We start from the raw sequence: 13578 nt of genomic DNA on the forward strand, positions 1-13578 counted from the left end.
GCTGAGTAGAAGAGACGTAGGTCGAGTTGAGTTTTGGTGGGCTGAGAAGAAGGAGAGGAGAGGGAGGAAGAGGTGCCATGGGATAGAAGAATGCATAGGAGTGGAGAAAGGCGAGGCGCTATAGGTTAGTAGAGCCATAAAAGTATGGTTGCCATATAGGTTGTCCAGTTAGTGCTAAGAGCAGCCTCGATAAAACATAATGAATAATAACTTGGGTTAACGATAGATTTTAATAGCATGGAGGGTAGGCAGCTGTCCAGTTATTGTGTTGCCTCAGGCATATTAAACACAAAGGCTGTGGGTGTGTCTTTCACCTGAGACCGCATGCTGGGATGTTTAGTATATATATTATTTTAAAAAATATATAATATATATTTTTTTAACTACACTTGCCTATTTGGCTGAGCCTGTTTCCCATAAGCTGCCCCCGTATGACCACACATGGAGCATGCCATACCCTGAGATATGATAAATCTTTCTGCATTTCCATAGCAATGTTTGAACAATCCTTAGTCTGCCCTCAGCAAGGGAGGCGACCTACTCCACCCGCCATATGGTTGTGAGCGGGGAGACAGAATCTTGACTCACAGGACAACAGGAAACCGAAACTGGTAAGAGACAGTAGATAGCTCTTTTTTCTTTTTCTCCATAGATTAGTTTTATTCTTTCCCCCCTTAGCTCCTTTAAGAGACACAGGATTCGCTACCATGTTGCAATTGCTAGGCTTGCGGTAAACACAGACGCAATATACACAGCAGAAATAGAAGAGTGGGGGTGGGGGGCTGAACTGTAAAGAATGAAACTGGGGGAGGGGGGCTGCAGAGACGGCTCGATGAAGAGATCAATCTACCCGTGAGAGCCCATGTAAACACTCAATGTGCACGGAGACTGTCTGTAACCCAGTGCTCTGAAGGCAGAGGCAGAGAATCTCTGGAACAAACTATCTGGGTAGACTAGAGGTATACAGGAACTCAGGGTTTAACTAGGACCCTGTGTAAATGAGTAAGGTCAAGAGTGACAGAGGAAGACTTCCGGTGACACTTGTGGGCCTTTATATGCACATTGTACATATGTGCTGTCCCCTCACCCACCCACCCACACCCACACACATGAGTGCACACATCACACACAGACAGATGTGAAATATAAGAATGAAGCTGGTTTTGTGTGTCAACTTGACACAAGCTGATGATATCACAGAGAAAGCAGCCTCCCTTGAGGAAATGCCTCCATGAGATCCAGCTGTAAGGCATTTTTCTCAATTAATGATCAAGCGGGGAAGAACCCAGTCCATTGTGGGTGGTGCCATCCCTGGGCTGGTAGTCTTGGGTTCTATAAAGCAAGCTGAGCAAGCCAGGAAAGCAAGCCAATAAGAAACATCCTCCATGGCCTCTGCATCAGCTTCTGATTCCTGACCTGCTTGAGTTCCAGTCCTGACTTCCTTTGGTGATGAACAGCAACATGGAAGTGTAAGCTGAATAAACCCTTTCCTCCTCAACTTGCTTCTTGGTCATGATGTTTGGTGCAGGAATAGGAACCCTGACTAAGACGATATGTTAGGATATGCGTTTTTAAGGCCTAGATCAACCACTATAAATAATGGAAGAAAATGTAGGTAGAAATCAATACAGTAGTCAGAGGCGAGCTAGACCTCAGAGAGAAGGGGAAGTGAAGTATCACAGAGGGACAAAGCACTCACTAAAGAAACGAGGAAAGGAGAGGTGAATGGTGTGGCTAACCATGTCAGTGAGGCAAGTGGATTTAGTCACTTGAAGGGGAGAAACTGTAGACTTCATAAGACAAATGAACAACCAACCAACCATGTTTAGGGGCTGGAGAGATGGCTCAGTGGTTAAGAGCACTGGCTGCTCTTCCAGAGGTCCTGAGTTCAATCCCCGGCAACCACATGGTGGCTCACAACCATTTGTATAGAACTCCAGTTCCAGAAGATCTGATGCCTTTTTCAGGCTTCCATAGTGACCAGATACCTACCTAAGTGCTACACAGACATCGATGCAGACAAGATACTGGTACACATAGAATAAAAATTACATCAAAATGAAAAACAAATTTAGTCTCACAAGTATAGAGGGGTTGAAAATAAAATGTCATATCCTACAATCTGCGGAGTGGCTCTACTAAAAAGAGACAAAATAAATCCGAAAGCAAGAACATTTTTTTTTCCCCTGGAGCTGGGGACTGAACCCAGGGCCTTGTGCTTGCTAGGCAGGTGCTCTACCATTGAGCTAAATCCCCAACCCTGAGCAAGAACATTCTTAAAGAGAGACAATTTATAAGAATGGAATTGTTATACTATCAGGAAAACATAGTAAATACATGGTGATCTCTTTGATCACTTTCATTAGTATATATTCACTGTAGAAACTACCGGGTTTCATTAGGACACTTCATGTGTGGACATAAGATACTGTGATCAACATTCCCTGCCACCAGCCATGGGTTCTTACTCTAACCATCCACGGAACCTCGTTCCAGTCTCATGCTTTGTGTAGTCCTGGCTGTCCTGGAACTCCCTCTGTAGACCAGCCTGGCCTTGAACTCACACTGAGATTAAAGGTGTGCACTACCACACCTGTCTAGTCTTATGTCTTTTAAAAAGATCTATACATAAGAGAAAACATATATTTGTGCATTTGTGCACCGTGTGAGTGTGTGCATGCATGTGTGGGTGTGTTGGGAGTAAGGGTGGGGTCTCTAGTAGCCTAAGCTATCGTCAAATCTGTCCATAACTTAAGTTGGCCTTGAATGCCTGGTCTTTCTGTCTCCACTGACCAAGTGTTGGGAATACAGACATGCATCACCATGCTTTCATGTTATTTCATGCAGCACAAGTCAACATGACTTTGTTCTTCTAAGGGTGTGTTACACACATCACTAAAATATAAATACATGTCACACATACGCACATACATGCAAACATATGCACATATACATGCACATATGAACACATGTGCACACGTGCACACAGTCATGCACACACACATACACGCACACACTCAAGCACACTCACACATGAACAGACAAGCAAACACATACACACACATGAACACATTTATACACACATAAACACACATGTATACACGTGAACATTTATACACACATGCACACACCCCTCAATGCAGCTGTTGATTGGCACCTACATTGACTCAGTGACTTATAAATGTGGATGTGCAGGCCAGCACCTGATTTTTAATAACTGTTAGAACAAACGGGCGGTCTGTCAACAGGATATAAAAGACTTGAAGAACAACATGAACTAGACTGAACAGGAATCAATAGATCACCCCACCTGGTAACAAAAAACATAGCAACAGAATACAGAGCCTCCTGGAGATCACAGAAAGACTCTAGGACTCACCACACTTTGACCTAACAAGGCTACACACACTTAAAAGGGTTAAAGTGGAATGAATTATGTTTTCTAACAAAAATTAAGGAAGTCAGATATAAAAATACAATCACATGTGAATTAAATAATATTCTAAACTGGCCAAGATAATGTCTCTATCACTCTATCAAGAAAATACATCTATCATAAACATGAAGGCTAAGTCATATAGAAAGAGAACCCATATGTTCTTGAAGCAAAAACTGATAAAATGGAGAGATGATTCAATTATGACAGTAACCAGTAGTCTCTATAATTGGTAGAAAGTTTGAAAATTCACTATATACAACCATTATTTTTCAATGATCTTACTCAATTAAAAATGTTTCAAGCCTAGAATATTAAAAACTATCTTGAAAAATAAGAATAAAACACCCTCTGCTCTCAATCTTATCAAAGGGGTTGTAAAGATGGCCAGAGACTGACAGCCCTTGCAGCACAATCATAAAGACCAGTGTTCAAATCCCAGCTCCCACCACAAATGCCTGTAACTCCAGCTCTGGTCTCCACGTGCAAAGGCATGGGCAGCATAAACACCGTACACATGTGTACACAGACTCACAGACATGCACTCAAGTCTTAAAAAAAAACCACTTGCAAAGCTACTGTAATGAGGTTGCACTGAACTGACAGACATAGACGCAGAGATTAGACACTGGAGTCAGATGCAAATGCATGCTATGAGAGTCAACTATTTTTAACAAGGATGCAAGGTGAATCAATGTGGAAAGGACAATCTTTCAACAACTTGCACTGGGACATCTGCATGCAAACTCTGACCTCACAGCATACGTGTTACATAGAGGGGCTCATAGATCTGCATCTAAATGCCAAAGGTGCATCTGATAAGGGAATACACAGGATATAAAGGCAATTCTTACGCCAGTGCATTCAAACCACTACATTTAAAAACCAAGGGTTTGAATGGGAACTTGGAGAGGAGGTTCATGGAAGTATCCTTAACGACGGTATTCACTGGTCACAGCACAAGTCAGGACCACAGCGAGCCACCACCTTCTCACTGGAACAGCTGCCATCAAAGACAAGGACAATACATGTGTGGACACAGGTGAAGAAACAAAAGCACGCAGTCGCCGCTTTCGGAAAAGTTTGTCAGACAAAAATCACCATATGGTGGCAACACCAATCCCAGGCACCAAGGAAAAGGGAAAGGAACCATTATAGCCATAGAGGGTTCTGGGAATATGGAGGAGGAGGAAGGGAGCGATTACAAAAGGCAGGATCTGTTGGGTGAAACTATTTGGGCTTTGTACTCTAATAAAGGCTTATGGATTCCAAGAGGAAATAGTTAATTTCAATCACGGTCTGCTCTTAGCAATGGAGCAACCACTCGTGTGCCAGGTCCCCAGGCCCACGGCAAGCATGGATTACCTGGTCTATCCTTTCCCACTCATTTACTTTGAAAACTCTTGGTCCCGAGTGCGAGATCAACATTAAAGACTAGGTCCTTCAAAACTATGCACACGTCACAGACGTTCATCACTGTGCGTGCCCAGGGGGAGATGCGGACACATGCCACACAATGCTCATCAATACAGACGGCCTCCGGAAACCAATCAAACGACAAGAGTAGCCAACAGACAAAAGAAAACAAACAAAAAAGACAGAAACCCAGCAACAGAACAGACCTCTAAGTTCTAGAATTACTTACTATACCGTGGGACCAAAATGTCTGATGGTCAGTATTAGCAACAAGATTACACAGGATGCAAAGGAACAGAAAACACGGCTCAGAGAATAAAAACAAGCCAACCGAAAGGCCTCTGAAGAGGACCTGGTGTTGGCTACGCCAGACAAAGGTTTTACACAACCATCTGGATGGGGTTCGAAAGCTAACGAGAGGCGTGGAGCACGAGAACACCACAAGAGTAGCACCAAAATAACAACTAAAAAGGATGATGAAGAGAAATTCTGGAAATGAAGCATAAGGAGGCCGAAGGAAAGACTGACTAGAAGGCTTGAAATGCAGAATGGAGCGGGCAGAAGAATCAATGAGATCAAAATCAGGACGATGCAAAACTAAAGAAAAAAAAAAAGAAAAATGATGGAATAACAGGGCTATTAAGACACTGTTACATTCTGTCCGAGTTCATCGTAAGCCTTTATCACAAGCGTTCTTTTGAGTGTTGTAAAAGATCACACAGACACAAAATAGATAAAGGGTTGGGGAGAGGAGCACTGTGGGAAGACGGGGCAATGACAGATCACTGTCAATGGATACAAAGTGTTTTCTGGGGAGCTTAAAATGTTCTAAGATGGCATTGTGTTCACACAAGCTCGACTGTTCAAACCCATTTACCGTACTGTGTTGAAAGGCTAGTGCTGCAGTGTATCAATTATGTCCACGAAGTTGTTGTCAGGGGGGCAGAAGGATGTGGGAAAGGCATTTTTAGGAAAGAGAACCTGAGGGGCTGGAGAGACGGCTCAGTGGTTAAGAGCACTGACTACTCTTTCAGAGATCCTGAGTTCACCTGAGTTCAATTCCCAGCAACCACATGGTGGCTGGCAACCATCTGTAATGGGATCTGATGCCCTCTTCTGGTGAGTCTGAAGACAGTGACAGTCAGTGTACTCACATAAAATAAAGAAAGGAATCTTTAGAATGTCTCCAACAAGCTCATGTCAAAACAAGGACTAGATGGGGCTGGAGGCATGGCTCAGCGGTTAAGAACACTCCCAGCTCTGTAAGTTAGGTCCCCTGTACCCAATATCAGGCAGCTTAGAACTGCCTGTAACTCCAGCCCAGGAATTTAACACATCTGTCCAGCCGGAATCTTTGCAGATGTTACTCCTCCTGGGTACCAGGTTCCCTGCTTCCAGCGCCAGGGTGGTCTCCTGGCCCTCCTCATCCTTCTGCCTTCAGCTTAGTCCCTCGGAAGGTTGGCAGGCTCCTCGGGTGAGCCAGCATCTCCCCTGACAGACTGCAAGCACCCCTGCTTTGCATCACAAAGAAGACCTGTTGGTTGCGTGTGTGCTTGTGTGATTATCTGACCCGCTGCCTGCTTGCAGAAGTGCACCTGATCCCTAGCCAGAACCCTTAATCAATCTCTCCTTCTCTTGGGGGAAGAAAAGGACAAAAATAAATTATGACTTAAACTATTGTTCTCTAGTGAGTCATGCGCGAGGATCTGCCTGCTCCTTTTTATAGAAAAATAAGTTTCACATTATCGAGGCAAGTGGAATGTGCAAACCTCACAGAGTTCTTGTGAGAAGTCTCTGCCGAGAAACAGTGCCAGCTTGCTGCTTAATGATATTATTATCCTCGGGGATAGAGAGACTGGATGGCTGTACCCACGGCACAGAGGCGATGACATTGACAATGGGTATCACCCCAGCCTACCTCTCTCTAACAAGAGGCCTGCCTGTTCTGAAGCGGACACCTGGCTGTTTGCAACCCTTCCCTACCTGTCTGTCAGGAAGAGGAAGAGGCCATGATAGACCTACACCAACGGGGGGTCCTAAGCAAGGGTCTGAAGTGACAGGACACCCAGCCTGCTGCTGCTGCTGAGGCTTGCAGAGAAGGAAAAGGAACTGGGTTGCCAGTCAGTGTTGGGGTTTCTTAGTATCTTTTAATTCATGCTTGTCTCAAAAAATAGTAACAATAAAGCTTGCCCTGGAGATACAAGCCAAACCTCTCTTGCTAAGTATGTACACTTGAAGGTAGGTCTATGGGGGAAAAGGGATTAGATTAGGTACTAGAAGGGTACTGCCACAATGCAGGGGCTCTAGGAACACAGCTGAATGAATGAATGAATGAATGAATGAATGAACGAACAAATGAGCCACTTCTTAGCAACATCCACTAGAGGAAAGACACTTTCCTATTAAAAATGAGATGGCATACACAGTTCTACCGCCGAGGCCACTTAGCATCCCTGGGTGTGAGGGCAGACTTTAAAATCTGTGCCTCTGTGCTTGCCCATGTCATGCCACAGTTAGTTCATTAGCCTGAGAGGTACGCCTGCTTTCCCTCACACCCTGATGGGCTCTGACGGCCTGCTGCGTGAGAGTGAAGGAATGTGGGGGCACAGGAGAGCCTGGTCTAGAGGCTTTGGCTGTCCCTAGACTTCCCTTCAGCTATGGGCAGGGTGGGGATGGCAAAGGCACAGAGGGAAAATGAGGCATCGAACCACCACTCCTGGGAGTGTTTCTGTGCAAAGAAAACACAGGACAGCTCAGCCATCCACAAGATAAATAGCATCGTTTATGAGCACACAAATAGGACCTTATGTAAGACAGACTACTGTGTTCTGAAAATTGCGTAACCACTGACTTGGTGGTGTTCGGAGACCCTATAAATGGGTGAATTAAGTTCAGTGGTGGAATACGCATGACAATGGATCCGGTCCAGCACACGGTCATAGACACAGGGATCGTGTTTACTAGCGACCTTTACCATACAAACACACCTGAGAGAAATTCAGTTCTCAGATGACATTGCATGGCAGCTTCCACAAGGCCAGGGGTAGAAACATTAGACACTTTCAGGTTATTAGCATAGAACACACACACATACACACATTCACACACACATATAATAAATATTATATATAGCATAGGATATATATATAATATTATATATATTCATAGTTACCTTAAAATTTACAAGAAATTTGTACACAGACACATACCAACAGACAAACACACAGACACAGACACACACACAGACACACACACAGACACACACACGATTTATGACCAAACCATTACTTCCAAAATAGCTAAGCACAGGAGCTCCAAACTTTACAATTCTATTTGCATAATTCTTGGGGAAATACAATATAAACCATGCTAACACTGGGGTGTGCCCTGCAAAGATGCCTTTGACATGAGAACTTCTACTCTCTAGTTGAGCCTTACCACTGCAGATGTGGGCCTAGAGCGGTCACGGGCTGACTGCTGAACACCTGTTCGATGGACAGGACCCTGGAATCCAGGCACAAGGGACGTCTTGACAAGTCAGCTAAGTTTTAACTTTCTGTACACTGAGGCAATACAACCCTTACGATACATTCACACTTGCTGAAGTTAACACTTGAGATTTCCAGAATATTACATATGTATGGCTGGCATTCCTGCAGTTTAGCAGACGTGTGAGGAGAATTATAAATAGGAAGGCATGACCCAACGCCTGTTCACAAGACAGGCCACCACGCTGTCCCTGACTACTTAAAATTGGCAGAATCTGACATAAAGGTCAAGCAACTACCAGTAAACTCCTTCTAAAGCAGGGGCAAAGGTGAAGGCCCACGTGCACGCGGCTTTCTGCGGCAGAAGACGGTATTCACAGGGATGGGGGCTGACACACCAGGAATTTTCCAACTGGGGTACGAGACATGCAGTGTATTTACTTATGCTGAGCAAATGAATTTAAATCAGCCACGGCCACACTTCCCTCTGCACACAATTACAACGCCCTGAGAGCCAAACGCCCTTCGGGGATAAGGTCAGTGGGCTGGGGGAGTTGCTATTTGCACAGGAGTTCAGGGCTTCCATAGCCGTGGCTGTCAGCCGGGAGCCAGCCCGTTAACGCTGAGCTTCAAGAGGTAACCACAGTGTCTTTTCATCTCGACCTCTGGTTTCCCATCTCTCCACTCCAAGGGTTTATCAATTATGCCTTGTAGATCCAAGGCACAAGCAAGAGGCGCTAAGAACGAGCGCTCTGTTTACCTAGCCGCCCGTGTCTCCCTCTCTCCTTCCCCTATCTCTGGTGTCTGAGTGTGTGTTAAAAGGAAACGCAGAAAATTATTATTTTGGTCCAGAATCCACACAACTGGAGAAGACAGGATAAAAGCCTTAAGACAGGAGGTCACCCGAATTCTAGAACATAAGACACTAGGTGCTGAAGGGCTGGCGTCAGTACCCAGACCCTGGCAAGGACCAAGTGGCCTGCCTCCCTGGACTCCCCCCACCTCACCACCTTGCTCTCAGGGGCCCACCTGGGATCGGGCCTGACGCACTGGTAGAAGGCAGACATCTTCCTGAGCGTACAGCAAGCCTCGGCTTCTCTCATCCTTCTGGGGACTAGCAGCAGGAAGAAGAGTGGGCCACCCTGTCCACTCTTGAGGGGCAAGGGGCTCTTGGGACACCACTAGGCACTGGGCACGAGTTCTTGCCCCTGTTCCCCCAGCAACTCTTCTGAGCCATGAGGAAGTGGGGTTTCTGCCAACCACGGAGCCCCGGGGCTTCTTGGGCAGGTGTGCAGGCACCGGGCAGTTACTGCTCTCTGAGAGGCACACGCACTTCCTTCTCCTGTGGGCAAGGAGTGGGGGTGGCCTGACTCCTTGGGGAGTTGGTCTGGAGTGGTTGTCACCTGCCTCACGGTGACTGGAATCGCTGCTACACCACAGAGAACAAAACACAACAAACTCCAGCTCACCGTCCTCACCGGGGAGGTGGCAAAGGCTGAGGGGCAGGACTGTGTCCTCTTACAGGAAGAACAGGACCTAAACAGACATGCAGCCCCTCCCTTTGGCTATCGGACTATTGGAATAATACTCCCCAGAACACCAGAATTCCTCCGGGAGCCTCACCTGCAACCTGTGCCACCCAGAGGAGGAATTTGTCTCCCAGGAAGAGATTCCAGTTCTGACAATTCAGTTACCTTGCAGGAGAGACTGAAGCCGAGACAATGGCGGACTCGGAGATGGGTAACAACACATCCCGGCCAGGACTGCTTTGGTTATGCATGCCCCCAGGCCTCTATTTAAGCCTAAATCGCCTATCAGGACCCCGAAGGTCCTGATAGGGAGGGATAGGTCATTGGATCTCTGTGTTCTTCTTCCCAGCGAGGCCACAATAAACAAATCTCCTCTCCCCTTTTTTCTTCATTAATTTATCTTGGCTGACTGAGGACAGGGTGTTCCCAGCCTAGCTTGTCAGGGCTAATGGCCCAGGCTCTGACCCTAAAGCAATTCTCTATCTGAAGAAGGCCAGAACCTGGGAAGAAAAGATCTCAGAAAATCTAAACAAACAAACAAACAAACAAACAAACAAAAAACATATCACAACCCAATCCTATTCTTGCACCCGAGCCACACAGCCCCTCCTGTTCCCAGGACCACTCTGAAGAGCAAGGGGCTTTAAAGCCTGTCATGATTCCTTGGGCTCCATACATTTTCAAACTGCTCTTTCCCGGCTGTCTAAATACTGCTTGTAGCTAGGGACAGGCTCACTATGCTTTGTGTGTCCCTGAACACCCCCCCAACCCCCGCCACCCGGCGCTGCCCCCCTGCGTGCCCTGCTAGAAACCACACCTGGCAGGTGTAAAGACCACGCCCACCCAAGAAGTCACCAGCACAGCCTCTTTGGCTGGGATCTCTGCTTCACCCAGTGACAAAGCCAAGGGCTTAGTGACATCCTCTCTGCCCTCCTACAACTGACACTTCAAAATAGTAGACTCCAGCAACTCCTGGCAAGGCCACTTGACTCAAGTTCAGCAAAGCCCGGCTGCCTGCCTCGGGGCAGCTACAGCCAGCGGTTTCTAAGCAACCTTTTAAGTGTTGACAGACAAGGATAGGCAGCAAATGAAAGAGTGTGGGGTGTGACTCCGTATTATTAAAATCTAGGCAGACTACGACTTCTGAGAGTGGTTCTAAAAAACTTTTTCCCCTGTTTCCCCAAACTGCTTTATACAGACCCCTAGCCCAGGAGTTTACAATCTAAAGAGAAAAGCATGACAAAAGTGGCCAGTGATGACAGAAACAGAGGACACCAAGGGCTGTGGAGGTTGTCTATACCCTCTTCTCTTCATGTAGGGTTAGAGTCTGCAGGCCCAGTTGCTACCTATCCTGTCTTCTCTTAGGGAGAGGGACAATGAGCTGACAGACAGACCCCTGTCTCCTCCTCAGGAGCCTGTGTAGCAGTGTGAAATACTGAAGCAACGCGGCCAATACCTCAGGGCTGCGTAAGCTAGCTGGGCTCTGGCCCAGTGGCGTAAAGATGCCACACCACGTGACACCCACCACACCACGTGACACCTACCATGTCACGTGACACCACGCTGTAGGACACCTACTGCATCACGTGACACCTGCCGCACCACGTGACACCTACCGTGGCAATTCCAATCTGTGGAACCCAACAGATTAGGGCCCACTGTGCCACCTGCCTGCTCTCAGGTGCCACTTGCCCTCTCCCAGCAGCTCAACAGTCTCTTGTGTTGTGCTGTGCTGGCTCAGCATCACGGTGCCCAGCACAGAATGGCCCAGGAAGCGATGCGTGGCAGCTTGTGTTTGCACCTCTGTATGTCCAGGGACCAAGATTTCCTCGGAGAGCAGGGAGGGAGAGGAGAGGTCAGTCCTGACGCAGCCCTCACAAACTTCCGCGTGCATCTCCCCCTCCCAGCATGCTCTCTGTGGCTGCTCGTTCTCACCCTAGCCTTCAGGAACTATGCTTGTTGTTCCAGTGTCTGAAACCATGTATTCTGGGTGGTAGACTGGTAATACCTACGTGTACCATTGGAGCGCCACTTATAAACTGCGACAGAAAGTCTTCTATGGAAAAATACCTAATGTTTTCCTAGTAAGACCTCTGTCTTGGTCCATTTTTTCTTTCTATAACTGAATAGTATGACGTATTGGATAGTTTATAAGGGATAAAAGTGTATTTGGCTCATAGCTCTACGGAGAGATCTGACATTGAGGGGTTGCATCTAGTAGGGGGCCTTGCTGTCAGTGGGGACTTTGATGAGTCTTGACACAGCCTCGGACACCACCCTGAGAGGAGCAGACATGAGACAGAGGCAAAGTGGCTTTATGACAGACCCACTGGTGGTAACCCATGAATCCATGGTTAGCTCAACTCATTCTTTTTTCTTTTTCTTTTTTCTTTTTTCTTTTTTTCGGAACTGGGGACCGAACCCAGGGCCTTGCGCTTGCTAGGCAACCACTCTACCACTGAGCTAAATCCCCAACCCCAGCTCAACTCATTCTTAAAGACTTTGCTTGCCTGTCTCTTTCTCCACATCTTTCATTTTGCAAGTTTCTCTACCTCTCCCTCTCTCTGTGTGTGTACATGTTCGTGTGTTTGTGTGTATATGTGTACATGTTCGTGCATGTATGTATGTATGTGTATGCACATGCATGCGTATGTATGTTTGTGTGTGCACTCGTGTGTAGGCCAGAAGTTGAAATCTGGTGTCTTCTTCAATTGTGTATATTGAGGCAGGCCCTCTCATTCGAACCCATTGCAGATTCAGCCTGTTTACCTATCCAGCTTGTCTGTCTCAAGGATCCTCTTCCTCTGTCTCCACAGTGATGGGATTGCAGGCACGCTGCCACACACACCTGGCACTTCTGTGGGTTTCCAAGCATCTAAATTCCAATCCTCGTGGTTTTTGAGGCAAGTGCTTTACCTGTTAGGCCGAGTCCCCAGCCTGCTTGTCTCTTAAGGCCTCCTGATGGAGATTAAATTTCAATTTGCTCTTTGGTGAGGACATTCAAGCCATAACAGCACCCTACGTTTCCCAGGATCACATTTTTTCAGAAGGATTAGCAGAAGGTCCTGGAGAATTTCTATCCCCACTCTTGTCTAATGCTCATACCCACCAGGGATTTGATGCTATAGTCCAGTTTTACAAGAGAAGGACACAGGATCTTCGAGGTTGAACAGCTCGTAGAAGATCATTGAGCTAGTAACTGAAAATCTGATGCTCAAATCAAAGCTTGTACATTGTGTCTGTCTATCCTAAGAGGGCAGGAAATGCTAAGAAACACTGGCCAAGAGCTTGAGGGACCAGTCTACCTTTATCCCTTTGGGGCAGGCAATCTGATAGTCTATATCAAAAGCCTTGTAGGGCCTCATCCTGCTGGGTCAGTCATTTCTGTTCTGGGGAATCTGTCCTAAAGAGATAAATCAAGGGCCCCTTGTAACACCTTTGGGAACATATTGGCTCTGTCACAGAGCTGAAGGGGAAGCGATCCTGGGAGAGGCTTAGAGAGCCATGCTGCAAAGGAGGCAACCAGCTTGCCCTCAGCAGCCAGCAACCTTGGATTTGGGGCTTGCCCAGGACTTCGTTTTGCCTCCATTTCCCACAGCCCGTTTTTGCATACCCTCATGCAGTGGCCATGCTCTGACCTGAGGGTGGAAACAGGAACGCAGCCCCGGGGTCCAGCCACCAAGAAACAGGCTGAAGGAGCCTCACATCA

The 13578-nt window shown here is 46.8% G+C and overlaps 1 protein-coding gene across 2 annotated transcripts in view; it reads right to left on the bottom strand.

Moving 5' to 3' along the window:
- The window catches only part of Cracdl (CRACD like), a 58732-nt gene extending 49000 nt beyond the window's left edge, over positions 1–9732 (bottom strand). Inside the window, exon 1 of one of the 2 annotated variants that reach the window (XM_032900957.1) lies at positions 9370–9732. In XM_032900957.1, coding sequence (XP_032756848.1) covers positions 9370–9443 — 74 coding nt within the window. In that variant the 5' untranslated portion in view covers positions 9444–9732. The remainder of the gene's footprint in view (positions 1–9369) is intronic. The other variant, XM_032900958.1, reaches the window with a different exon arrangement.
- Positions 9733–13578: the final 3846 nt, after the last annotated feature.

This window comes from Rattus rattus, chromosome 4, assembly GCF_011064425.1.
Source record: "Rattus rattus isolate New Zealand chromosome 4, Rrattus_CSIRO_v1, whole genome shotgun sequence".
Lineage (NCBI taxonomy): Eukaryota > Metazoa > Chordata > Mammalia > Rodentia > Muridae > Rattus > Rattus rattus.